Below are 27,191 nucleotides of genomic sequence, written 5' to 3'. Positions count from 1 at the left end.
TCAGCGTTCACGAAGTCGCCAGCAGACAGTCCGGCTGGAACAGCAGCCGGGAAAAGGAACGACAGCTCGCGAAACGTGTCGTCCACGCCCTATTCGTCGTCGTCGCCGTCTTCGCAAGCTTCCGAATGTTCGGCCGTCACAAAGCCTGCCTTCCGGAAGCAGTTGGCCACGCTCTGCTTTACTCTGTTCCAGGCACTCGTCATCATGTGTATGGCCGCCAGCTGGTCAACTTTAAGCTCGGTGCCCACGCGGAGGTTCATCAAAAGCCTATCGAGGAGTCGCCTCCTGTACCCAACCTTGTACGACTTAGTCGAGTGGTCGAGCGGCTGCAGCCTGGCTGTTGTGTTCGGAGGCAGAAACTTGAGCTCGATGTTGTCGAGCTCGCACGTGGTATGGTTGGCCGAGCAGTTATTCATGAGAAGGCAAGTGTGACGCTCCGAAGCCCCGGCTTCTGGCCCTGTTGGGTTTCGGCGAAGGCACCAAGCGACCGCGGAAATCGGGGGTGCAGCGACCGCCGAAGAGCACCTTCCAGCTTTGGCGGTGTTCGATATACCAAATGGGAAAAATACCGTTCTATATAAACGTACGAATTCCTATACTTTTACACAGAATGTTCGAGGGGATAATTCACAAGTTTGATATAGACAATAATTCGATATACCCGTGTTCGATATATCCATGTTCGACTGTATTTACAAAGCCTGATCAGGGCTTGTGGCTTTTAGATAGGCCAGTAAAGCTTTTGTGGCACGAAAGGCACGTTTGGAAGAATTCCAGGGACCTAATACGTCTCTCAGTTCTAGTCCTACGGAGAACGGCCGGCCCAGAGACACTGCAAGGCACCCTCTTTGAGTACTAAATCGCGCACAGTCACAAATGAGGGGTTGCTGATCTTCACGGACACCACACTGTGGGCACAGAGGCGAGGTGGACTGATTGATTTTGTAGCAGTGGTATCGCGTGTAGGCGACGTTCAACCGCATGCGGTGGAGTACTGCTTCATCATGCTTCGATATTCCAGGTAGCATGCTAAAGTTACACTGCGGGGCGATAGAGTGGAGGGGCACGTAATGATGGGATGCCTCTGTCCAAATCGAACGCTGCATGCTCCATGTCACACTGGATGCAAGTGCTGAAGCATCTTTCCGAGAAAATGGTACCGGTACTTGTGGTCCACGTTTGTTATGCGCTATGAATGCAGCAGCGTCCGCCTTCACATTTCCAGTTATTCCGCAGTGGGCAGGAACCCACTGTAGTGTTATTTGATGACGCGCCTGCAGAGATTGAAGATGCAAAGAATGTACATCAAGCACAAGCTGATATTTGGGGAAAGACGCCAAACATTGCAGTGCAGCCCGAAAGTCCGTGAAGATGGCCCACACGCGTGCAGGCTGCTCGATGCAGCTGCTCGAGAGCTGGCGGCTGGTAATGATGAGGCAGGAAGTCACGCACTTCAGGGACCGAACTTGGTGCTAAAGGGTGATCACATTGCCTGGCCACAATCCGCAGTCACACGCGAAGAAGCTCCTGCGCGCCGAGAGCCAAGGGTGACAGGCGTCGGCAATCCGTCAGTATTCCCACGGTCGAGGTAGTTCTCGGGACACCAATGCAGGTCCTCAATATCTGTGCTTGCATGGACTCTAGAGCCTTTATCGTTCCTTTAAAGAGAGGGGCCAATACAGGTATGCTGTAACGTACCAAACCGACACAGAGCGTTTCGTATAGCCGAAGGAGAGAGTTAACAGAGCAACCGCCGGAGTTACTAGAAAGCATACGGAATATGCGCGCGATTGATGAGAGCTTGTCCTTGAGATGGCGGACATGAAATGACCAGGTGAGCGACCTGTCGAATGTCACCCCCAGAAACCTATGGTTGGAAACGTATGGGATGTCATTGCCTCCAACAATGAGCCCTTAGTGCGTGAGGTCCCGCTTCGTAAAAGCCAACGCTGTACATTTGCTTGCCGAAATTTCCAATCCTCGTGCTGCCAAGAACGCTGCAATGGAGTCGATTGCTCGCTGCAGTCTCGATAGTAGCACATGCCTGTTACAGGCAGAGCTCCATATGCAGATATCGTCCGCGTACAGGGAGATTTCGACCGACTGCGGCAAGCATTTCTCCAGGCCTATCATGGAGATGTTGAACAGCGTGGGGCTTATCACCCCTCCCTGAGGACCACCTTGGGTCACTCTGTATGGTTCTGAGTCGCCGCTGTCTGTGGACAAATAGATGTACCTATCGGAAAGGTATTCTGATAAATATGCATACATCCGGCCTCCGATACCTGAAGATTTCATAGCCGAGCGAATAGCTTCATGCGCTACGCAGTCATAGGCTGATTTGATGTCCAGGAACACCGGAATGGTGATGTTTCGCCTATATTTGGCTTGTTTGATTCTGGTTGCAAGCGCGATGGCATTATTGATGCTGCTACAACCCTTGCGGAAGCCAGAAATCTGTGACGGGTATACATTTCTGAATGTCAGATCCCAGTCCAAGCGATAAAGCACCATCTTCTCCATCAGCTTGCCTACACAGCTCAGGAGGGCTATGGGACGGTAGTAGTCGATGGCAGTTGGAATTTTCCCTGGCTTGAGAACAGGCACAATGCGAGCGTGTTTCCATTTTGGCTCTAGACGGCCAGTCTCCCACGAGCGATTAAAAATGTTTAGGAGGAACATTTTCCCCTTTTCGCCTAAATGGAACAGGGTTGTATAAGTAACTCCGCCCGGACCTGGGCACGTGGATTTTTTGATGGAGGTCAGTGCCGCAAGCAGTTCTTCCATTGAGAATGGTAATTCCATTGAAGACGACAACTCTGGGGAATCCTCACTCGGGGGCGAAGTTTACACTTGACGGTTTAAACTTACGGGAATGCCTGGACCTTTCTAAGAAGGTGAAGGCGAAAGCCAAGTTGAACATCCTGTTGATTTGGCGTTCAGTTGGCCTTGTGAAAAACTTCTAATAAAGCAATTTCGGTACAACGTGAGTTTACCCGATTACTTTCGCCACCTCTCCAGCACGCCGCAGCGTAATTCGCTTGTTTACACGATATACTGAACGCCTCGTCGTTTTACGAATAAACGATCAGTCTCTGTGCCCCCACCGCGATATTCCGGTCCGAGATAGGCACAAACCGGACACTTCTGGTGCGGTGGAAAACGTTAAGGGGCCCTGAACACTTTCGATAAACGCTTTCACTCTTTCCTTCGCATCTGGCAGCACTGCGAAAGCTACAGTTATCACCAGCACGGAGTGGCAATGCGTGATTTGCTCGTCGCACCAGATACGCCTTCCGTTTCTGCTTTGTTTTTGTGGATTTACTTTTAAAGGAACCCTGCAACAGTTGCCATTGACTACTAGGAACGTATTTTGGGGTAAAGTCTATTGTCTCAGCAATCTCCTCCCATCAAGAATTATTGAAAATTCGTTCAATATCACCGAAACTAAGCGCGATGAAAAATCTCGCATAATCGTTTCCTCTCAACTCGACCGCGGACAACGCGACGAAAGCTGCGCGCTTTCTCCTGGAGAGGGGGGCGGCTGACAGCGTTCTCTTCGGCTTCCTTCGATATGTCACAGGCCGGGGAGTTTTCTCCTTTTCTCCGCAACGTGGAGGCGCCTATTCCCGGTCTGGTGCCACAAAAAGGCAGGCATAGGTGCCTGCTCGCAAGCAAGTGCTCGGGCTGGTCAGGCGTTTTTGAAGCAATGAACATTTGTAGTCGAGTGGTCCCGTTGAAAGGGTAGTATTGAGCTCGCCACTCAAACTCCGCGCGCACTCAAAACACAAAAGAAACGGCAAAACTTTGCCTACAGGTTCAGACATAGAAGAGGTTCGTACACAGCCATGACGACGGCGGAAATGGGAGAAATTAGCCGCGAAGTTGACCAGTGACAGCCGATCAGACAGCCATGGCCTCAGTGACGTCGCTTAGGCCATGCCAGGGGTGCATAATGAGAACTGAAGAGAGCGCGGTTGGTTTTTCCGCGTCTTTCACAGCGATTTGCGCGCTCACCGCTTCACGTGCACGTGTAATATTTGGCTCAGGTATTCCTGGCAGGTTAATCTAAACGTCGCGCAGGTTTACTTGCACTGCTCAAAGAGTGTTGCAGGGTCCTTTTAAAGTTGCTATCGAAAAGCGTTCATTGCTGCAACTGAAGGAAAACCGGCCAACAGCCGCAACATTGACTCCGTGACGTAATTCGGGCTGTCCAAGAACCTCAAGACCGGGAAAGAGAAAAATACTTTTGAGCGAGTTTCCAAGTTATCTGATCGGCATAGAACAGTAATTTTTGGCTGAGGTACTTTGCAACCCCCTAATCTATTACTGGGGGAGTTGGTTGACTACGTTCTGTAAATTCAAGATTTCAAAAAAAGTTGAAAAAGTGTTGCAGGGTCCCTTTTATTACGCGTGTAAATATGCCGCGCCACACTCCTGAAACAACCTAAAAGATACCAAATCACACTAATTTATATATAAAAAAACAACGCACAGAATGGAGTTAAGGGAACACTTTACAATAATAAAACTCTGCAGAAATACAGAGAATGGTCTACTAAAGCTTAGAATTATGATGCCGTTTGTACAGATAGTGTGTTCTTCACAGCCAAATTTCTTGGTTACTTTAAAGTCTGCCCCACTAATTACCTCCATTTACGCTATTATAATGATTACACGTGTTACTACCGCAAAATCTGCATATTTGTGTAAATGAAGGGCATTCGTTGCGCGGTTCGTTATATTCGCAATTTTTATTTTTTATTTTTTGGGTTTTTCAAAATTCTTTTTGACCAATTACCTTTAATTACGATATTAAAACGATGCAAGGAGGAATTTTTTGCGAAATTTGCATTCATTATTGTGGAAATGCAGGCCATTACACTGTTCGCCATTTTCGCTATGTTATATATATTTTTATTTTTTTGGCTTTTCAAAATTCTCTCTGACCAATTATCTCCATTTACGCTATTTATTTGTTTATTGATTTATTTCACTTACTCTCGATTGCCAAAGCATTGTAGGGAGGAGTGGTTTACAGAGTACACAAAAAAGGACAAATGGGGCAAAATACATGAAATATTTTATAAACTTCCTAACTTTACTTGGTTGCGACATAAAGAACGTAATTGAGAATAATTAGTAGGGTCAAATATATGCACATCAAAAAGGCAGAAAGAAAACTATATGCACGTTGCAAAGGGAAAAAGGAAACGGAAGGGGGCACATATTGCACATCTCGAAGAGAAGCATTGACACAACGAAGCCTACAAAATAAAGATATAAATGCAGATGCAGGGGCAGCGGTGCGCTAAAACCAGAATAACGAATGAAGGTGGAACTTCCGAAAAATCTGCATTATTGTCGAAATGCAGGGCGTTGTACGGTTCTGGCTGTGGGGGTACTCGGAAGAGAATGCTACGCATTGAAAATTCACGGGCCTTGGGGAGGAAAAATTAGCACCGCTGGGGCTCGAACCTGAGACGTTCGTTCCAGAACCGACGGTTCTACTCCTAAGCTACTGAGGCTCTTTTTTGTGTTGTCCACAAGGTATTTATTGCGCTACATGCCGATGGGGGAAATGATGCTCACAACACATATTTACAACTACGTACACCTACAAATGAGTTGATTACAGATGAAAAACAGAAGTAAACACAATGAACCAATATGTGCACTTGGTTTAAAACGGGGGCAACAGTAAAGAAGTAATAATCAGGGGATACAAGTCAGGGCGAGAATCATTTTCGTCACAGACGTCTTTAAGAATAATGATCATTTGGCAGAAGTGTGATTCGGACGAAACTATAGGCTCAGCGTGCCTATCCAGCCTTCGCGTTTAGAACTGCGGATTTCTTTTAGCAGTTGCATGAAGGAGTAGAAGGAGCGTTGCAGGCTGAGCAGCAGATGACGCTGAGTTCGCGAAGGAAATGCCGGGCTTGCACTCTCGAGGGAACGGAATCTCTACCCTGGCGAATAGCGCTGCCTGGGTGGCCGTGTGTCCGAACGGATCGGCTTGCCAGGCCACGCTGGGCGTCCCGCACTGTGGGCCGAACGTGTCGTTCAGGAAGCGGAGGCCGAGAGTCATCTGGTCGATGATGGCCGTGTAGTGCGTCACCGCCTCGTCGTTCTGCGTCCAGCCACCGCCCACAAACTGGAGCTGCCCTGCAGTGTCGACACTGCTACTGCATGAATAAGCTGAAGATTGGAATAGTATCAACCATTCAAGTGGTAAAGCAAATAAAAATTCGCGAGCCATTCTATTCTCAGAAGGCGGATGACGAGCGAAGAGTTTTAGCCCACCAGTGAGAGGTGGAAGAAAATTGCCGGAAGGTATGAGCAAATATTGTTTCTCTTGAGCCTTGAAGGCGGCGATCTTTAAGAAAACGACATTCATACACGTTTATTTCGACCCTGCTCATCTTAAAAATGGGGCCTATTTAAAACTAGTTCACGTGGAAGTGCATATCGAAGTGATGAGGCGTATTGGTGGTGAGCGCGACCACGGGCGGCGCTGCGAAGTGCGCCTCCGTGACGTCGGCTTAGGGATTCTTGCACTTGTCTGCTTCACTCCGGCTCGCTCTCCCTGCTGTTTCTTTGTGCTCGGTTGACGTCTGATGCTTGTCCGCGCCACATTTTGCGTGTGCGTAACTTTTTATCATAAGAATATACTTAAAATGGCCTACACTAGCTCAAGGTGTGATTTAACGTATAGTTTTCGATACCGAAGAAACATTGCCGGCGTCGCCCCATTCTTTGCGAAGCCGGTCGTGTGCGCAACGCGAAGAGTCGGTGCTAGGCGTCGGCTTCTGTTGTGAGCAATGTTTCGAACAAAGGGAACAACCAGCTGCTAGTATCCAACAACAACGAAAATACAAGACCAAAGCAAATTCCAGGCCTTCACGGCTGTCGGCTTTGGCAGAAGGCATTACGATTCCCGGTAATCGCATGTAAGGTAAATCAGTTTTTGCAACCTTGACGAACGCCCGAAAGTATTGCATCACATCGCTTTACGTTGCCGTGGCTTGAAGTGTGCCGCCATGCACTATGGGCCACAAAAACTGTAGGCTGAGTTCCAAATAACCCATTGTGTGTATAGGCGCGTGCTGGTTTTTTACTGGCTTCCAACCAGTATGGAGATTTATTGAGCAAAACGAGCCCCGTCTACGGTAAAAATACAGTAACACTATGTTTGTTCAGAGCTGGAGGGATATTTGGTTACATTTCCCACAGCCATATCTTCTCAATATTCAGATATGCGTTACAGGAAAGCTGCAATCAAGAGGAGGAAGACGAAGAGGAGAAAACTTTATGTAACCGCAAAATCGAGATGGTTAGTGGGCCGGGTCCTCAGTCCAGAACAAGAGAGTAAGATCAATTTTGTTCTTTACGCCTGCAAATAAAAGCTGGAGAACAATAAAAACTGCTTGGAAATATTCATCGGTTTTGTGTCTTGTTATATTGCACGTATACTAGTTATTGCGTTCGTTAGCGACTATATCAAGCCTTCAACACCGTAATCATGTCGTAACTGCTCGGGTTGAGAGTCAGTTCGTTATTATAACGATGGTTACGATAGAAATTCGGAGCACCAAAGCCGCTTTCGAGTACTCTGCACAACGTTGTCTGAGGCGCGATCGCGGTGGCTTAGCACGAACCTTCTCTTTGTATTTCGATGTCAATAAACAACTCACGCTGCAAATATACACCTTCTTGCACGCAGTCATAAGGAGCCAACCTGTGAAGAAGGGAATGTATGCCATACAGCCTGAAGAAAATATCCACACGATCTTTGTGAGCTTTCCGAACTACCCCAAACCTACTAATAAGACGTTCGTGACGGTGCAGAAAAATGAATGCATCGGGCAAAGAAAAAAAACAAAAAACATTCATCTGGTACAAGTCAACGAAAGAATAGAAGACAGCCGCTTTATTTGCTGCTGTGCGATGAGCGAATAGGGCCCCGGTGCTTGGTGCGTAGCTTTACAGACAGTTGAGTCTCCATAAGAGCATCTCAAAAATACTGTAGGGAAGCGTACGCATTTTGAAGACTTATCGAAAAGCTTTGAGCGTTGAACCTCGCGAATAAGCTAGAAAAGACGAGCTACCCCCGATCTTCTGACCGATACCCTGAAGAAAGTTGTCTCTCTCTTCGTGTGCTGCAAACGGGTGGGGGACACAGCTTGAAATTATTGAGATGTGTCAGAAGCCTGTAAAAATTACTCAATTACTAGAAATATGCTTTTCAATGCACAGCAGCATCAAAGCGGAGGATTTCTAGCGCAGGCACTGCTGCCTCCCACAAGCGGAGTGTAGCAGACGACAACGGCGCGAGTCCCTAAGCCGACGTCAGAGCCAGGGGGCGCCACTCAAACATCTCCCCGCCAATAATCTTGAGAGAGGCGTCTGTTATTAACAAATCTACTCAAGATAGTAGATAGTAAATAGTAGCTGCAGAGTTGGTCTAATGCTCCTTGGGTACGTTGTAAATGGCCCCGCTTTCATGCGAAATGTCGCACATATGGCCACCGGGACGTTACCATAATTTCGTTGTCGTCGAGTTGTCATACGGGTTTCCATACAGTGACGCCGTGGAATGGGGCAAGCACACACGAACATAGCAGAATACCTGAAGACCCAAGGTTCGCAACAAAAGCTGTCCATTTTTCAACACGGAGACCCGAATCTCTGCTTAGATGTTTGTCTAATCAATCGCTTGCCCTTTTTACGTTCTCTTCGCGTCGAGCCGTTCATTCCCCACTGCTTGGCAGGGGTGAGATGACCGCACTGCTTGTGCGCTAGCTTGACAATTGTATTTGTTTTTTGCTTACGGGTATTTCAGAGTACTAAAAATGAATGTATTGAATGCAACTTTTCTAAACTTCATTCCGTCACACGTTTGGTACAGTCACCATGGAAGTCGCAACTCATTGACAGTGATCACCAACACTGTCCTATACGCGCGCAATCCAAATTACGCAAGTGCAACTGCCGACAGAGAAAGGCTCACCTGAGCGGACAAGTTGTCTCACTTTTTCCTTTGTCTCGTGTGACTGCTCATTCCACCAGCGGGAGGAGAAGACGTTCTCGGCAGACACATAGCGCCAGCTCGGATTCTTGTCCAAGGTTCCAAGCGTAGTGTTGTAGATTTTTTGCACGTCTGCGAAGCAGTGCGCTTTTTCTTTGGAGGTCTTCAGACACAGTTTCGCAAACGTAGTTTGTGGTGTGAGCGCGTCCGACGTATCGCCGGAGGTAATTACACCACTAAACCTCAGGTAGTTTGTTATTACAAGTTAGAATGTTTAATTTAGAGTGTTCAGTGCTCAGAATTACTTTAGGGCACTGTAGGTTCTTCATATCTTTTAATTTGTTTTGGTAAGAGAGGCTACGCGTGGTGTATTTTTGATAAAAAACATTGCTTCCTATCCTTAAGCATTGATCTTTTTCCTCAAATATGTTCAACAGTTACTTCGCTGTAAACAAAGTTAACGTGAGCGAACCATGCGACGGTTCCCAGAATTATTTGCGTATGTAAACTCTGTTTTATAGTTTCTGCTGTTATGCGAGAAATGCTTTATGCAGTGAACCAGTTTTAGGGGACTGAAACCGGCTCGAAGAAAGTGACGGAAAAAAATTGCTGTAATTCGGAGAATCGTCAAATATGCACATGATTCATACGCCGCTTGTCTTCATTGGAAATTTTTATAGCTAGAATTAGCTATCAGTCACCAAATAGGTTGGGCTATTTTATTTATTTATAGTTTCACAATTTCTTCTTGCCAATTAGGTACATTTACATTAATGTAGCAATTAACCGCCTCAATATTGCCAAATATGCATTTCTTGTGCAAATTCGAGGCGCTTTAAGGTTGGCCTGTTTTCACAATTTTTTGTTCGGGCTCTTTTTATTTTTGTACTTATATTGTAAGTTAGCTGTAAAACACGCACATTTTTGGTTTCGTAACTTCACTGTTACATTTTTGAATATTTTCTTTTTTTTTTCATTTTTTAGTTTCCCCAAATTTTTTGTAAAGTCACTCTCACGTTTTTATTTTTTCTATGTTTTGCCTTTTTCGGTTTCCCCATTATTTTGTTCCAGCATTTACATCTGTAAATATGTGAACACCATGAATTATGTATTTTTGTCCAGACGCAAGGCGTTACACGGTTGCTCCGTTCTTTCCTGAGCTTCTATAACTTTTTTTGTTTCTACCGTTTTTTTTTTCGTTTTTTTTTCTAAGTTCAGTTCGGACAATTATCTCCAGTTACGCTACTAAAGCGATTCGAAGCGTTGCTTCCGCCAAATCTGCACTGTTGTGAAAATGCAGGGCATTTCACGGTCCTGGCTGTGGAGTACTTGACAAAGAATGCTACGCATTTAATATCGCCGCTAGAATTCCTGCCGTCGTTCCCCAATGTGTGCATCCCATGTATAAAACAATAAAGATGCAGAAAGACCTTCGGTGTATATCTCTCAAGGCAAATTATTTTTTATCTTTGGAGAACTATCAGTGATTTCTCAAGCATCCGAAGATAAGGATCCTTTGGTCCTTACAGGAAAGAAATCCTGTAGTGCGAGCAATGGAAGCTCGTTCTGCGCATAGTACCAAGGTTGCCTTTACCACTATAAGACCCATTGTGTATTGGTGCACCCTTTACAGGCTAGGTAGTAGCAGGAGACGCGAAACCCATGCTACATCCGAGATTTTAGCGAAAGTTTTAAGTGCCCTATTCTGGGATAAACAGACGTTTTTGTAGCGTAAGCTGCACTGGCCGAGGTTGAGCAGTTTTGCATGGACACCGAAGGGCCGTGCTGCGCAAGCGCGAGGAATTGAACTGAATTGGATTGCATCTGGATTGGATTGGATTAGATTAAATTGGATTGCATTGGATTGGATTGGAAATACAATCCAATTGGAGTACGGGTGTGTAGAGAATTGGGTCTGCACAGTCGCTGGGCTGCGCATTCCAGAGGAGTGACGTCATAGCAGCAGAAGACGCACTGGCGTTGGCGCGTACCCAGCTGAGTACCTCCGTTGCGCAGTAGCAAAGTCTGACGCTGCGCCGAAGCCGCTTGATGGCTGTTTGCGTGGCTCCTGGAGAGCCATGCTGCACATGCGCGAGGAGCAGTGACTGGACTGGACTGGATTGGATTGGATTGCTGAACCTTGACTTACGCTACGCATATCCTGGCATAGCCGAGCTAAGCCACTGATAATTTTTTTGTTATAGTTGTTTTTAGGTACACAAAATGACCACCCCTGCAAAGAGTAAAAGAAAGCCTGGCGATTATCGACTACACCATGTTTGCGTCTTTTAATTTTTTTGCGTTTGTTTGTCATTTTTCGGCGCGAATTACTTCGACAGTAGCTCTGGCCACACTTCACGCAGCGGGTTTTGCAGAATCGAAGCTCTCCGCGGCTGGCGTGCGCGCCTGTTCCACTCACGTGCCGCCATGGAGTGTGAATATGTTTTGAATGGCGTGCTAATAGTTCACACACACCGGGTTGCTCGTTTTCCAACGCATCGCGCTGTAGAAGAATCTCGTGCCACCCATTTTGGTACCATTCCTGTTGACAACGATGGTCACTCTTCGCGTTCGATAAGGGACATAAAGCTTTCGCCTTAAAATCATATTTTACTACGTATGGAATTTCAACCCGGGTCTCCGGACAAGCAGTGGGGTGCGTTACCACAGCGCTGTTTCTGCACGTTTCTAGGGTTGGAACGGAGGTTAGTCCATTGCGTGCCGCGAAAAGTGTGACCGTGATGGCACGTGAGCGGAACACCGTTACTTTAGCCACGCAGAACTCCGGGTCTTTAGAAGATGTGGGGTCATATTCATCGGCTTGTTGAAATAATTCTCACCATAAGAACGAAGGAATAAAAGGGAAGAAAGAAACGCAAGAATGATGTAGCAGTAAAAAACCATCTCGAAGTAATTCTCGCCAAAAAAGCGAAGGAACGAAATCGAAGACAGATGAGCAAATACAGTGAGGAAGCAAATAATTCCTAATAAATATTACGGGCTTCCTTTTTTGAACTACGTAAATTGACTTAAGTGCTCCAAGGAATTTCAAAGTCTGTCCCGGACTGCCTCAACACGATAATTTGCTGTCTGTCTGTCTGTCTGTCTGTCTGTCTGTCTGTCTGTCTGTCTGCTGTCTGTCTGTCTGTCTGTTTGTCTGTCTGTCTGTCTGTCGGTCTGTCTGTCTGTGTCTGTCCGTCCGTCCGTGCATCGCTCTATTTTGCCTCCCGGACAAAAGAGAAGATAATTCTGAAACGAGAGTTTTATCTATAGGCAAACCCTCTCAAAACCGGCAAATCTGGGACCGCACTTGATATTTGTCAACATTATCGGGCAAAAAGAAAGCATCAGGCATATTTGAGCAAAACACCAATTCATCACTCATACTATGGGCAGTGTTCTTTAATTGAAATTAGATGAGCGCCTGATATTTGCGAAATCGAATGAAAATTTCGCGTTGGAAGCAATATTTTCACCAGAATATACAAAAAAGAGCTCGTGAGCGCTAGCCTAGACCTCGTGACGGAATTCCAACAGTATAACATTAACGAAAGGTTTCGAATGATGGCGTGCGAACAGTGGAACACGGATTGAGCGAACCTCCACCGTGGTTATTGAGAAAGCAGAGATACTGGAGGGGAACCGCTTGAGAAGGAGCGGGCACAGAACAGAGGCGCTTGTTTTGGCTGGGGCCGCATACGGCCATCATCTTTCGACGACATTTCCAGCGACGTAAGCAGATACGTGGCCAATATTTTAAGGACGATAGTCATTCTTGGGCTACTTAAACCCAGAAATTTTGGTCTGTCTGTATGTCTGTCTGTCCCTTTGTCTGTGACTCGATTCAGCCACCCGGCCAAGGTGAAACGAAGTCTGCGCAATAGTCTGATATTCTGACAGCCAAATCTAAGCGTCTAATTCCGGTGTCAATGTTGATACTTGTCAACATTGTTGAACAAGAACAGGACATCACGCAAATATAAGAAAGAAAATTAATACACAAAGGATATTTACAGTGTTCCTTTATAAAAGAATTCATGAATACTTGACTTTCGCGAAATTAAATACTACATCTACTGCACAAAGAAAAAAAAATTCACACTGTCGCCTGCCGTCGCTCGTGCCACTACGGCTTCTGGTGGCATTTTAAGAAATCAAGCTGCAACAGTTACGAAAGGGTCCACTAGATAGATTCCACGTTCTGCTCGGACCGCAAGCGGACTAGGGCAACGCGGATCTATAAGCGTTGAGATAGTGTGCCTCGATACAAGCGGGTCTCCGCCGTACGGCAGCGCTGGCATCAAGGCACCCGGCCTGGAGCGCCGGAACGCGATAAATTTAAATTGACCTGATACACCTTTAGCGTGTTTACCTTGGAAGGAGCGTGACGCGCGCGAGAGAGAGAGAGAGAGAGAGAGAGAGAGAGAGAGATTTTTTTTTCTCCAGCAGAGAAACAACATGAGATGTGTGCGGGAGCGCAAAAGGAGGCATTTACTTTGTAAATGTCGACAAAGACCATCGTCTTTTGTCGACATTTGCAACGAAAGGAGCAGAGATACCCGGCCAATTTTTTAGAGCGACGCCTCAAAATGAAGCAAAATGCGGCTGGCATGCATCACTCACACGTATTGTATATATCATCCACTGACTCCAACCACCCAGCGTCGTTGTGACTATGGCTCAGGACGTGCACGTTGATGTAGCCTGGCTTGTGCGCGGGACATGCCTGTTGAAACGAAAGTATGAGCTCCCAGTTGACAGCGGTACGCTGCAACGTTCAACGTTTTCAAAGACGGAAGCTCAACTAGGTGCCTGATTGAAACACCTGGGTGAGAAAACCGAACAAAAATTGATTTGAAGGGTGTGTAAAATTGTCGCCCCTCCAATTTATGTCGTAAACGTTGGTGGTCATTTTTAAGGCTGAGAGTCTTCAATCGAAAGGAGCGCGTTTCTTCTGCCAGAGGCACAAACCTTTTAAATTATCTTTGCCCTTTTACAATAATCTCTTAGGTTATACTTCGTACAAACGCATATTCTTTGTACAGTAGAATCTCGATAAACGGAACTCGCTTAAACGGAATTGCCGCTTAAACGGAACAGTTGCCTGTGAGTTGGTTGGTTTTGTATTCAGATAACGTAAAAATTCTCGGTAATCGGAACTAAACTTTCCGCGCCACCGTGTAAACGGAACCAGAAATAGCACTTCTTGTGAAACCCATTGGCATGGGAACCAGCTTTTTACGGTTCGGCTGTTTCGCTTTTGTTTTTTCTTTCTGCATATTTTTTTAGCCTAAGCCTCGTATCGTTAGTGATCAGCCGTGTAAGCACAGCGAATGCAACATCGCAGTTCTTGTTTCAGTCGCTCGGTCTCGATTCAGGACGCCGAGGTTACAGGGCTCAGGTCCTGCCGCCTCATTCGGGTCATCGTGGTACTATTCGCGCTTCATTACCGCGTTGCCGTCTTCTAAATTCGGTGGCTTGTAAGCACTCGCGAAGTTGAAACCTCTAGCCTCCGCGAAGATGCAGTTCCAAGGACTCAAACAAAAATCATTGATGCATTGTGTGGTGCACAGTGACTCATTGTTGCCAAATTAACGTTGTGAATGCTGTGGTGCCTACGCCTCTTGTAGGTTTCTGCTTTCTGAAAAATTACCAGCTACATTTACCTTCTAGTGCTTAGAGTTTCATGAAAGGGTATTAAGAGTGTGTACGGACATACATTTTTACTTTCACACATCTATCCTCAGTAAACGGAACTCCTGTTAAACGGAACTAATTTTTTCAGTCCCTTGAAGTTCTGTTTATAGAGAGTCTATTGTACTCAAGTATTTATGCCTGTGTGCATATGCATTTCGTGTGTTGTGATGCGTTCGTGCTCAGATGTTGATTCAGTCAAGGCTTTGGATGAATCAATATCTCCCATATGTGCGCGGAACTCCGATATACAACCAACTCGTGGTATGAAGTAAACTCTGAAAAGCAGCTTCAGAAGTTCACCAAAAATAAGCTCCGGATACACACGGCTTTAATTGTAAGGCATTACGCGCGCTGCAGAGAACGAGCGGGTGGATTCAGTTTCATCCTCGCAAGTCGTTTTTGTAAGTAAGCGAAAACCGGAGACAGCCATGTGCGAGGATTTCGGCGCACATTAGAAAATTCTATGTGGTCGAAATTATTTGGTAGTCCGCGACCGTTACGCGTCTTGTCGCGGAGGTGCAGGTTCAACGTTTAAAAGTTCGAAATTTAAACGCTGTGTGCCGCCATCCCATTGTGCCAAGCCGTCAACTAAAGCGCCGTCGACCGGAACTTCGCAAAAAAAAGAAAAAAAAAGAAAAAAAAGAGAAACTGGATGGGGCGTCCGGCACGGTTTTTCTCTCCTTTACGCAACCTAAACTAAACTAACCTAACCTAACAAACACAACACAATTATTTAAAACTCCGGAAATTAGCCTAGGTCATCAAAAGTATAATTGAAACTAAATATTTAAAAATAAAACAGCCAACAGGACTCAGATCAGCGTCGTTGGTATCAGGACGCTAAAACAGCCTCTACAAAATACTGCAAAATGATTTACATTCTTTTTGTTTATAAATAACACATTTGCATCCTATCCAAAAACAAGGAAAAGCACCTTTTTGAAAGGGTGTAATTAACGGTTAAGCGCCCTTTCAAAGGGTGAATTCTTGTGTTTTTTGCTAGAGTGTGAAGGTGTTGTAAATAGCAAAACAGCCTTAAGAGGTTTTTTTCGTGTTTTTTGCTGTGGTGTAAGGGTGTACGTAGACCGCAAAAACACCCTTAAGGATGCAAGTAATTTTGCAGCCTAGTCTAATACCCCGGCTACACTAGATTCCGAATATCCTTTGAACCAAATGTCATTTGAATCAAACGGGGTGCTTCGAATGTCATTCAGAATCCGCCGTGCTACACTACAAATTGGATGGCATCTGGAAGCTTTCACAATTGCTCGCCGTGATGTAGTGACGCTGTTGTTTCGGTGACGTTTCGGTTTCGTACAATAATACAACAATCAAATTTGGCAACAGTCTAAGGCAGTAAAATGATATCAAATTAGAAGAGACATCAGTTTTGACACTAATGTGGCGGCTGTTTGCGTAGTTCTATTTTTTTTTGCAACTGACCCACTGGTTTTGAGAGTATGAAAATTAAATATGTTGATTTCATATTTTAAGTAAATGAACGGTGAACACAGTTACGCAAAACAAAAATATTTTGTTTGTTTTAGCATTCTCGCACGCAGCGATCGAAGACGCTGCGTGCGAGAGTGCTAGAAATGGCATTTGAAGTCGCAAATGTCTCTCTCGGTGCTCATTTGGTTCGAATGTTATTTGAGCCGAATGGCGTTTCAAAACCTAGTGTATCAGCACGACTTGGCATTCGAGTCAAATGACATTTGGTTCAAATGACATTCGGACGCTAGTGTAGCTGGGGTATCAAAATTCGAATGTCGTTGGAGGGCACTCCGGCCGGGGCTGCAGCGGTGAGCGCGAGCGGCGTCAAACGGTACTCGTAGACACTGCGAAATTTGGAATTTCATTACTCACTTTCATTTCGCATGGGTTGGCTGAGTGGGCGAGGCAACCTCGTCGCGACACCGCGGACAACAGCAGAACCAGGGTCACCAGCATTACCAGTGAGGGCCGCAGCACGGCCAACCCCTGTGCGTACATGCCAACGCGTTCGACTGCGGAAAGACGGCCCCGCAGTCCATGGCGACGCTCATCCGACGCTTTGCGATCGGTGACATCACGCAATCGACGCTCGCTTTCACAAAGGGAGACGTGGAAGAGGACGAGATTTTTCCATTGTGCGGTCAGCATACGGCTCGGTCTTGCACAGAGGTTGGGTTGCACAGGCGTACTCTGAATTCCTACCTTTCCTTGCGGCGATCTAGTTTCCGAAGATCGCTTGTTGCGGGAACGATAAAAAACAAAACGAGACGACGTACTAAAGACAGAATAGAAGCCGAGTTCATTACCCTTATGAAAATGAACTTTTCCTTTCTGTTTCCTTTGTGTCTCCTGCATGTTGACTGTGTGTCCTTTCTTTTGACTTTTCCTTTGTGTTACCTCTAGGACATAAACAGGCTGTGTACTTTTTATAGACTGCCGGATAAACAGCCATGATGTTTTACCTTTATATGTACTATGGTAAATACAAAGTTTAAATTTCTATACGAAGATTTTATTTCGGATGAGAGGTATAAAACTTTAAAAATGACTTGCTTTCTTCTCTTTCTGAGTTCCGCAATGCTATTGCCCATGTGTGTACTCACGGCAAAATGAAGTCAAAAGACTTTGGCCTGTTTCCGCTGTGTTGCCTCTAGGACAAAGGCTGTAAGATAGAACTTGAATTTGCTGTCTTAATTCTTCTGTGTGCCGTAATGCTGTTGCTTATGTATGTACTGAAGGCAAAATGAAGTCAAAAGACTGACTTATGTCTTTTGTGTTGCCTCTAGGACACTGGGAGGAAGGATAACTATTTGTTGCCTTACATTCTTTTTCTGAAGATTGTGCTTCCTCAAGTAAACATAAAGTCGAGCATGTAAGCCTTAATTATACTCGAAAGGTTAAGTTTTTTTGGCTTGGCTAGAGATGGTAAGAAACAACGCCGATGGTTTGTGGAAATTCTGCAGCACTGTATACGTTATTTCGTGCTAGTGAGGTCTGATAAATTCGCAGAATTAATATTACCAACTGGTACGTTTGTATGAAACAGTGGCGTAAGAAGGATACATATTGAACGAGGCTGTTCGAAGTGCCTCGTCCCTCCCATTACGAAAAAAAAGTGGGAGGGAGAAGAATATACAGACCAGAAAAAGTAAAAAGAACACAAAAAGCCGAATAGAAAACGAAGCAATGAATACAAAAACAACCTAAAAAGTGGCTTCCGATTGTCCTAGTCTGTGCTTTCCTTCAGGGTCGTTGTAAAATGGCTTATCCTTGCAACTAAATGCTGAGCGGTGTACTGTTTTTTGGGGCAGAGCTTGCGGTAGAAATATATTGCGACAGAAAAAAAAAGGGACACAGCCAGACGAGAGCAACAAGAGCAACAACAATGTCAAAATATAACCTAAGGCAGAAAAACTTTAATTAAGGCACGGTTAAAAAAAAAAAAAAAAAAAAAGGTCATTGAGCGGGTTTCGAACCTCCGCCCTTTGAATCAGTAGGCGAGTACTTAACCTCCAAGCCACCAAAACAGTACATGATCAGGTCGTAAACCTAGGCATAAATACTTGAGCTCACATAGTCTTGCTAAGCCTCCATTTGAGTGAATTGTTTGCCTGCGTGGATTTGACGCACGGTGCTTTTGTGTGCGTGTGTGCGTGCGTGCGTGCGTGCGTGCGTGCGTGCGTGCGTGCGTGCGTGCGTGTGCGTGTGCGTGTGCGTGTGCGTGTGCGTGTGCGTGTGCGCGCGCGCGCGCGCGTGTGTGTGTGTGTGTGTGTGTGTGTGTGTGTGTGTGTGTGTGTGTGTGTGTGTGTGTGTGTGTGTGTGTGTGTGTGCGTGCGCGTATGCGTGTGCGCGTGTGTTTGCGTACGTCTGCGGGGAATAATTTTTTTATCCGGCCGTTCTGTTTGTGAAAAGCCCACAAACAGTGAATGGTGAATGTTTGGACGCTGAACAAAACACAAACAGTCAATCTAGATGTAGATGACGATGATAATAACTTCATTTGTTAATCCATTTTTATTCGCTTTTGAGTAGCAACAACTGACGACAACAAAAGACGTTGCTCGCATCAAGAAAATATACTGCCATTATATATATGTTTGCTATTATCAACTTTAACAAAATACTATAATGGCGTCTGCCTAGTTTGCTTCAGGGGTGATGATGAAGGAAGAAAGTAACTGCTAAAACTCTATGACTGCTAGATAGCCAACTGTAGTAATAAGTCTAGTCTAGGCTAGCATGTATGCAGTCATTGTTACAGGTGCGCAAGAAAAGGCGTGGTTTGTTCGTTGTGCGTGGTTTTGGTGGTTTGTTTTCGATTTGCTGGTGTTACGTGAATTACTACGTGCTCCTCCTGCCGTAATATTACGTGTTAGTGCTCTTGTGCCACCTGAAACATCGTGAGTGCTGGCAAAGCGTCTGTGTCGTCGCCGTACTGCGCTGCTGTAGCAAACGCACATCGAGGTCACCATTTGACGAAATACCTGACAAGTTGTGCGTGCCTACGTGAATCAAGAGTCTCTACTGCAAGTTCCAGTCTGTCGACGCGACGTGTGAAAAATGCTGCGTGTTCTGCCGTAAGTGATTGTTTATCGTGGTGCATGTTAAAATTTTATTACGCGTTGCCGCAGTGCTGTTTTGTTAAACGTGTTGAGTATATTCCTTGGTGTTCGGCTCGCCGCGCTTCTTTTATTGTAAATTACCGGCTGCGTCGGCGCGGTCATAATGAGCTTCCAGGAGCGGCGGCCAGTATGCTGTGTGAGTGATCGACCCCCTTGCCATTGCCGGCAACGAAAACATTATGCTGACGGCCCAGCGGCCGCCGCTTGGCTTGGGTGGATTCGACGCTAAAGCTTGTTGCATGAAAAAAAAAAAAGAAAACTGCGTTAATGGTTGTAAAACAAAACGCCCACTCCCCGATTTTTTTTTTTTTTAGGAGGCAGTTGACCCACAGTATATTTTTTTACAGGACGTAGGCAGCTTGGCATTGTTCTAACGGGTAGTTTTCGTTTACGGGTAAAGAAATGCAAGGAGGCTGCATTACATTTGTAGTTATAATACGTAAGAGTTGCATATACGTTGAATTTTCAACATTTAAGCATTGCTAGCAACTTTATAAGTAATACCACATGCACAAGGTCTTTAGGCAGTGAACATTTGACCAGATAATTGTTTAGACGTCGCAGCTTGAAAACATGCTGTTCCAGCCTGCATTGCTGGTGCAGCCACAGGGCAGCTTTCACTGTTTTAATGCAAGAAATTTTTCCACCTTCCTAAGCCCATCCAGCATCATCATGATCAGACAGAAATTCTTGTGTGGTGTGACATTATTTGTAGCTGGCTTGCATAAATTGTGTTGACCGTAACATGTTGAGCATGGGTTAAACGTGTTGATTCTTACAAATATGCATGTGATGGGGATACAATCACGGTGCGAAAAAGATTCAACAGGGCGTGGGCTTGCCACCGTGCTCCTTCACCATCCTGTTTTTTCGTTTCGTCAGCATTTCAACTTGCCTACCCCTTGGAGGTATTGGCACGCTGAGACGTTCACCATGTGCCTCAGAGAGAATTTTAATGGCGCCATGAAGACAAAATACAAGTTTGTGTTATTCGAAAGATTTCGTGTGGTATGGTGCCCCCAGCACTTGTCCAAATGCAAACGATGCTTTATTCACTGAGAAATTCATTAATTTAAGCTAAAATTTTGGTTTTCCCGCTAAATCGTGCATTTTCAGGGTCTGCAATGACATCACAGGAACCGACCGCTCTGCAGCCGATCGGGAAAGTATGGCTGAAAGCCTTGTAAGGATTGTCATGTATGTACAGTGCTCACGGATTGAAACGCGACACTGCAAGCGCGTGGCCTGCGCTACATGCAGCGCCGCCAGTGGACGCCCGTGGAAGCTAGGTGTTGCATTGTGGTATACCACGAGGATGAGAGTGTTTTGACCATAAGCTTGCTGCTTCCGGTTGCCAATAAGCGGGGCAGTGGTTCCCCGCAGCGACAGCGGTGCGCTGTCAGCGACGGCGGCGTCCATGGACGGCGCTGCATGTATTGGCAGCCACGCGCTCGCAGTGTTGCGTTTCAATCAGTGAGCACTGTACTTATTTTTTAGCTTGAAAGAACTGAAGGTGCCTTTTTTGCACCTACAAAAAACAAATTCTGTCATGTCCTGTCAGAGCGAGTATTTCACGGCATTATACCGCATATTTACGGCTTGTTTACTACTTGAACTTCCATTTTTTACAGGGCCAGGTGTTTGACATGGAGGATGTACGTTGTGAGCTACCAGAAGAATTGGCTGCCTCCTGTTTCTATCTATCCTGCACGACCTGTAAGTGGAGTTCATTACGGCTGTGAAATGCATGAAAATCTCGATTTTGAAGGCTGAGAGAACATGAAAACATAGAAAACCATTGTGGCATTCTTGTGGTGCCTTAGTGATATTAAGACATAAGAACATTGCAGAGATGGGGCAAAAAATAAGGAACCGATGAGGGTGAGAAACTTCCTGGTACCTTTCTTATTTTTTTTGTCGCATCAGGGCTGCGTCCTTGCTCCATGAATTAATTAATAACGACTTTGTCACCCTTGTTCACTGGTAGTTGCGTGGTGCCCACAGACGGTGTGTGGGGATTTTTCTTCTACCGCCTATTACAGATGAACTAGATCTTTAGACTTCTACTCAAAAGTCATATTATGGATTACATTACATGAGTGAAACAATTCCATGCACCCAGAAATAGAATTTAGGTGAATTCACTTCAATGCCCTAGATGCAACTTGTGCCTAGCAGTGAAAAGGGTGTATTGCGTGCCTTTTTGCCACTGTGTTTCATGTAGTGTAATGAGTCTCACTGGCCATCGTAGCCCCCCCCCCCTTGAACAGCTATTTACTCTAGCAAATATAATGATGGTCCTAATTGTAGAAGGGTGGCTCAGTGGCTAAGGCGTTGCGCTGCTGAGCACAAGGTCGCGGGTTCGATTCCCGGCCGCGGCGGCTGCTTTTCTGATGGAGGCGAAAAGCAAAAACGCCTTTGTGTACGAGATTTCGGCGCACGATAAAGATCCCCAGGTGGTCAAAATTAATCCGGAGCCCTCCACTACGGTGCACCTCATCGCCTGCGTTGCGTCGGTGCGTTAAACCCTACAATCAATCAATTGTAGAAGGGTACTCAGCAATTGAAGAAAGAGCTGTGGGGGGTTCTGGTTTGTGTATCAGACTTTGTTTGGAATATTGCTATGTAGCCACGGATAATGCAGGGTTTTTGTAAAAATATAGATTATCGGAGCAAACTTGTGCTCCGCAGTAAACATAAAAAAACACAAACCTCGAAGGAGTCAGCAAAGGGACGTGCATGGATGAGCGTTGGCGAATTGAATGCTGCAGGGTTTCTTTTGCACTCATTCATTTAGATCGAGAACATTTTCAATAAAAAACAGGAAAAGCTAGGATAGGGATCGCAAAGCAACACCCTTTCCATATCAAACAGGACTGCTGGTGCAGCATACAAAGGAAAAAGGGGAAAAAGACGGTTCCCTTAAAAAAGGAAAAGGATAAGATTGCAGGGTGTGGCCAGGTGCTTGTAACAAAATATTTTGTAAACAAATCAAATGGCGTGGTTGGGGGCAATATTATGATGTTTATAGTAGGAAAAACCTGCATTATTTCCGAACAGTATGAATGCTCTGTGTGCAAACATATGCAAAAATGCTTGTGTGTTTTTAGCATTTGAGTGCACGTTACAGAGTAGTCAGCTCAAGTTACTGCGGTAGCTTTCCTCATTGCTGGTAAGCATAAACCCTGAAATTAAATTTGCTGTATTCGACCGCTTTAACCCTTTCACTGTCACTGATGTCCTGGTTTGTCTTCGAATTTCTCCTCCACGGTGTCACTAACATACCGGTGCGTTTTCTGTTGTGCGTTGAAAAATTCGTGCCATGGTGCAAAGTTGGCGCACCTGCACTGTTTGTGCTATCTGTCAAATCTTTCTAGTAGCTTGTATTTTCACAAAGTACAGAGCGACCACGCCCAGCTTTCGCTGCTTGGGGGTCACTCCGTGCACTGTACATCTGTTGGGATGAGTGACCACGTGGCACGCGTGCAATGATGGGTGCAAGTGTGCTATCCACCACGTTTTTCTAGGGTTGTTTTTTATTTCTGTTCCCGCGTCTGCTACCCATCGACACAAGGAAATATAAAAAGTGAGGAGCCAACCTAGAGGTTGGTCAGTTCATGGTGATGTACATTTTGCTTTCTGTAAGCAAGCACAGACAAACAAACTAGACAATGCAAGTGCTGTCTCGTAAACGAAATGCACAATAAAACTGCTGGCTTTATAGGTTCCAAAGAACGCGTAGACACAAGCAACTACTCATGATGACGACTGATCAATGCCTGTCTTAGCATGTTCATGCAATTTTATGTTGCCTACCCTGCCCCCCTCCCCCCCCCCATATTGCTTTGTTCCCACAGTGCTGCTGCAATAATCTCATCTCAAATGTTCTTGCAAGGCTGTATAAATGCCCGTCATGAGGAGGCCATGAATCTAAACAGTACTTAGTTCTGGGTTGTGTTGCCTATGTAACAGTATGTCATATTTGATGTTCGTAAGCTCATTAGTTAGTTTATGTGGTCTAAATTTTGTGGCTAATTTTGCAACCTAGAAGTTATACCTTCTCTTTCAGGATACTTGGTTCAGTTTTGTATGGGAACACTCCTTTTTATTTATAAGCATAACCAGCAAATGTTTGAGACGTGTTTGTTTAAACCCCTTCATATGCGATCAATGCGTTTGTCATTTCAGGTTCAAGCGTGGCAGTGGCTATCCCGTCCTGTGAGGGGTAAAGATGAGGCGACACCTGGTGTGGCAGGCGGCAGCAGCACGTATGGATCCAACCTGAATAAAATAGTCAGGTTTGCAAGAGTCGTGTGATTCATGTTATTTTCGTCAGCTTGCTCTTACAGAAACAGCTGCAGCATGAAACAGTGACTGTGGAGCTGGCTGACATTTTCTACATGCAGCTGGCTGTGGGGCACTGTTATTTGACAGCATGCAAAGGGCACTCAAAAGGTGGAAGCTTGTGGGATACGTAGAGGACGGAAACATAAAGGATTCTTGGAGGACGCAGAAAGTCGGTGGCGAAATTTCAATACAGGGGACACACAAGGGACGAATGCGGTCTGTTGCCTTCAAGACATATAGGGGACACACAAAGGCCGTATGGTGTCTGTGTTGCCTTTGGGAGATAGACTGGACGCATGGAGGACGGAAACACACGGGACACTTGGAGTACGCAGAAAGTCGGTGGCGAAATTCCAACACAGAGGAAACACACAGGACGCACGCAGTCTGTTTCCTTCGGGACGCAGACTGTCTTTTGACTGGACATAGAAATTTTCATAAGGGTAAAAAGACTGCTTTGTTTCGATAGCAGCAGTACCAATTTTATGGCAAACTTTAAGCCGAGAACCCAAATATTATGGAAAATATACGAAGCAGTGGCAACTCCACAGCAACGTTCGGGCGATTTCTCAAAGAATGACGTCACAGAATCTTGTTTGTGCTATTGGCGGCCGACGATCTAAGCCAGCGCCGAGAAACACGGCTGAGCGATCTTAGTGTGGCCTCTAGTTCAGTTTGAACTTGTCACTTGAATGCTAATGTGCAGGTAAAACACTTAGGACTGCGTATTTATGGCTGGCTTGTATTGCGCCACTGCTGCCCTTATGACGTCACTTTAGCGGGAAATTTGAAAGTTTTTACTACTTTTTTCGTTTTGCTGCTTAAAAAGACGTTTCGGTGCTAGTTACCAAATGATACAGTTAAACCTGGAAATAGCGAAGTTGACAAAAATTGGAAGTTTTTCGTTACATACAGATTTCGAGTAAGAATTGCGGGAATGACGCAGAAACGTAACCAAAATGCTAGGCATCAGTGAAGGTGAACTCACCTTTCGAGGATTTATTTGGCAGTGAAGAACTCCGTGCTTTGCGCCAGCTGCTTTCGCACGAGCTTAGGCACTACACGGCACCCCAAAGAATTCAGGTTATTTGCCCTCGTAATCAAAAAAGTAACTTAAGTATAACTGTTTCAAGAACCCAACTTATGCTGAAAGCGTGTCTTTTCGCGAAGTTGTTTGCGCACTCAAAATTGTTGAAAGGGTGCTAGCTGGGATACTGTACGGGGCCGCGACGTTCTTCTTCCTCGCCGGCGGAGACGGCCTTTAAAATTGCGGGCTTTTTTTTTATATATATAAAAGACCGAACGCTTCCTTTTCTGGCAACAGAACTCATCACCGACGAAACGGAGACGAATATGGAGACGCGCTACTACACGCCTCCAGGCAGGCCTATTACGTAACCGACGCTGCGCTCACACGTGCAAACGCACGGTAGTTTCCGGTCCCGGCGAGATTCCCTAAATTAGGGCATTTCTGCAGCCGATTTTTTTTAGAAAAAGTGCAAAAAACAATGACTCATCAGCGCAGCGAATTCGTTACATCAAAGGTTAACAGTCGCAACGCCTTCGTTACATAGAGGTCGCCAACACATAAGTTTAAATAGAAGTGGCAATGGGGAATTGGAAAACTTTGTTAAATCCAGGACTTCGTTACATAGAGGATGGTTACATCCAAGTTTAACTGTAGTTCTTTTAGACTGAACAAAGTTGTAGTTTGTTTCCATGGTGCCTTTAAAGGAGCCATGCAGACAAAATACAAGTGTGTTTTGTTCGAAGGATTTCGATTTGATTCGATGGTGCTTTATTCAACACAAAGAAAGTACATAAAATGGGTATATCCAGGAGGAGGTCCCGAAGTCAAAGACTGCAGGGGGACCTCCTATAATACAAGCATCAACAAGTAAATGTTTCAACAAACAGTGGTCACAGTATAATGTTGAAACAGACAAAACAGATGTTAAGATTGCACATTGAAAGTAAAAAAAAAGCAAACAAAACACGGGATAAAAGCGAACAAAATAAACTCAAATTGACTGAAGATGAGTACGTAAGCTATTCATGAAGGAAAAAAAAATATTTGAAGCACTTTTTGTGAAGTGAGGCAAACAGTTCCATTTGTAAGCAGCAGAAAAATGCACAGCTTGTTTACCATAATTAGTTTGAGCTTTAGGAAGTAAAACATTGCTATTCAGGGAAAAACGAGTGCAGCTCTGAAGTGGAAGACATCCCCCCCCCCCTCCCTTAGCCCTGAGCAGTGGGAGCCCGAGCTGACCAGCTCCGCACCGGACCACCAGGTCCCCCTGGGGCGGCGCGCACTGGAGGCAGCCTGGACAAGAGGCCTCCTGGACTTAGGAGGCTAACCACGCCCTTATACCCCTTCCATTTGACTCATTAAACGTTTTGCCACCACCACCACCTAAAATGTAGAGCAAATAGCTCGTTCGGTAAGCTTATAAGATCTGCCTAATTTGCGTTTGCTTTTGCCAGGCTCCGCCAATCGCAGACCTGGGGCCGTTTGCCCGAACGCGATAAGTGTGGGAATAAGTTCTCAACTACGACTTCAGCGCTGTATAGGTAATAAGTCGTTTGCCCGAAACTGATACAAACGCTGGGTTAAGGTAGCGTTTCTGTCGGGTTTTCTGGCAACCGGCTTTTTTGCCGTTGCCGAACTCGACTTATTGGCGTCTTATTCGTTAGCGGGAACTTAATCGGGAACTTATGCGTACGGGCAAACGGGCCCTGGCTGGTATGACATAGGTTCTGTGGCGGGAAACGAGCGAGTGGGTCACACGGCCATTCCTTTTTCCCTAATTTTGTAGCTCATTCGAGCGAAGTTTACGTAAAAGTGGTGTCAGTGTGTCAGTGTAACGAGACAGTCTTTGAATGAACCCAACTTGTGTTTTGTCTGCATGGCTCCTTTAAAGGTTGGTGAAAAAATTCACTTTCTGAACACAAATCGGTCCCAGAACCACAGTGGCTTTACTAACGCAAAAATGCGACATCAATGTGAATGATCGCCCAGAGATCACCATACATAGATATTCCCTCATGTGAATATGGGGGCGCGCTAGCTCGTGTCTAAGCGGTTGTTACTTCTACCCAGTCATGGGCACGTTACCGAAAAAAAGTAACAGTGTTGCAGTTACAGTTACCTAACCCAAAAAAGTAACTCTGTTACAGTTACAGTTACCATTTTTCCAACAGTAACTAGTTCCAGTTACAGTTACTGCAAAAAAGTAACGTCGTTACTTTTCCGTATAAAACTAAGTAATAGCTAAAAAGATTTGGCTTATTTAATAAAAATGCACGAAGGCATTCAGGTTGTAAAAATTACACCTAGTAAAGCCTACACGAGGGGAACCTAAAGTGATGCACTCTCATGCCCAAACCAACAATCATTGTGTGCGCCTCATTTTCTTTTTTATACGGAAGTTTTGCACTCCATTATAAGGAACTTTATTTTTTGTTGCTACACTCTCGCTGCAAGAAATTTATTTGCAAACATC

The 27,191-nt window shown here is 45.4% G+C and overlaps 1 protein-coding gene and 1 long non-coding RNA gene across 2 annotated transcripts in view; one reads left to right on the top strand and one right to left on the bottom strand.

Moving 5' to 3' along the window:
• LOC144163769 (lysosomal alpha-mannosidase-like) overlaps nucleotides 1-11,457 on the bottom strand; it is a 54,577-nt gene extending 43,120 nt beyond the window's left edge. The window contains exons 1-3 of the mRNA XM_077694494.1: nucleotides 11,448-11,457; nucleotides 9,011-9,160; nucleotides 5,969-6,165 (exon numbers count right to left, since the gene is read on the bottom strand). Of these exons, the coding sequence (XP_077550620.1) occupies nucleotides 5,969-6,165; nucleotides 9,011-9,160; nucleotides 11,448-11,457 (357 nt within the window). The remainder of the gene's footprint in view (nucleotides 1-5,968; nucleotides 6,166-9,010; nucleotides 9,161-11,447) is intronic.
• Nucleotides 11,458-18,967: 7,510 nt separating this feature from the next.
• LOC144164276 (uncharacterized) lies at nucleotides 18,968-24,107 on the top strand. The gene is made up of 3 exons (XR_013321128.1): nucleotides 18,968-19,296; nucleotides 20,973-21,057; nucleotides 23,530-24,107. It is a non-coding gene; the product is annotated as an uncharacterized LOC144164276 (long non-coding RNA).
• The last annotated feature ends 3,084 nt before the right edge of the window (nucleotides 24,108-27,191 follow it).

This window comes from Haemaphysalis longicornis, unplaced genomic scaffold (genome assembly GCF_048455015.1).
Source record: "Haemaphysalis longicornis isolate Haplotype H1 unplaced genomic scaffold, Haemaphysalis longicornis Haplotype H1 scaffold_13, whole genome shotgun sequence".
Taxonomy (NCBI): domain Eukaryota; kingdom Metazoa; phylum Arthropoda; class Arachnida; order Ixodida; family Ixodidae; genus Haemaphysalis; species Haemaphysalis longicornis.
The sequence above is the reverse complement of the archived record's forward strand: the minus strand, read 5'-3'. Positions and strand labels throughout refer to the sequence as shown.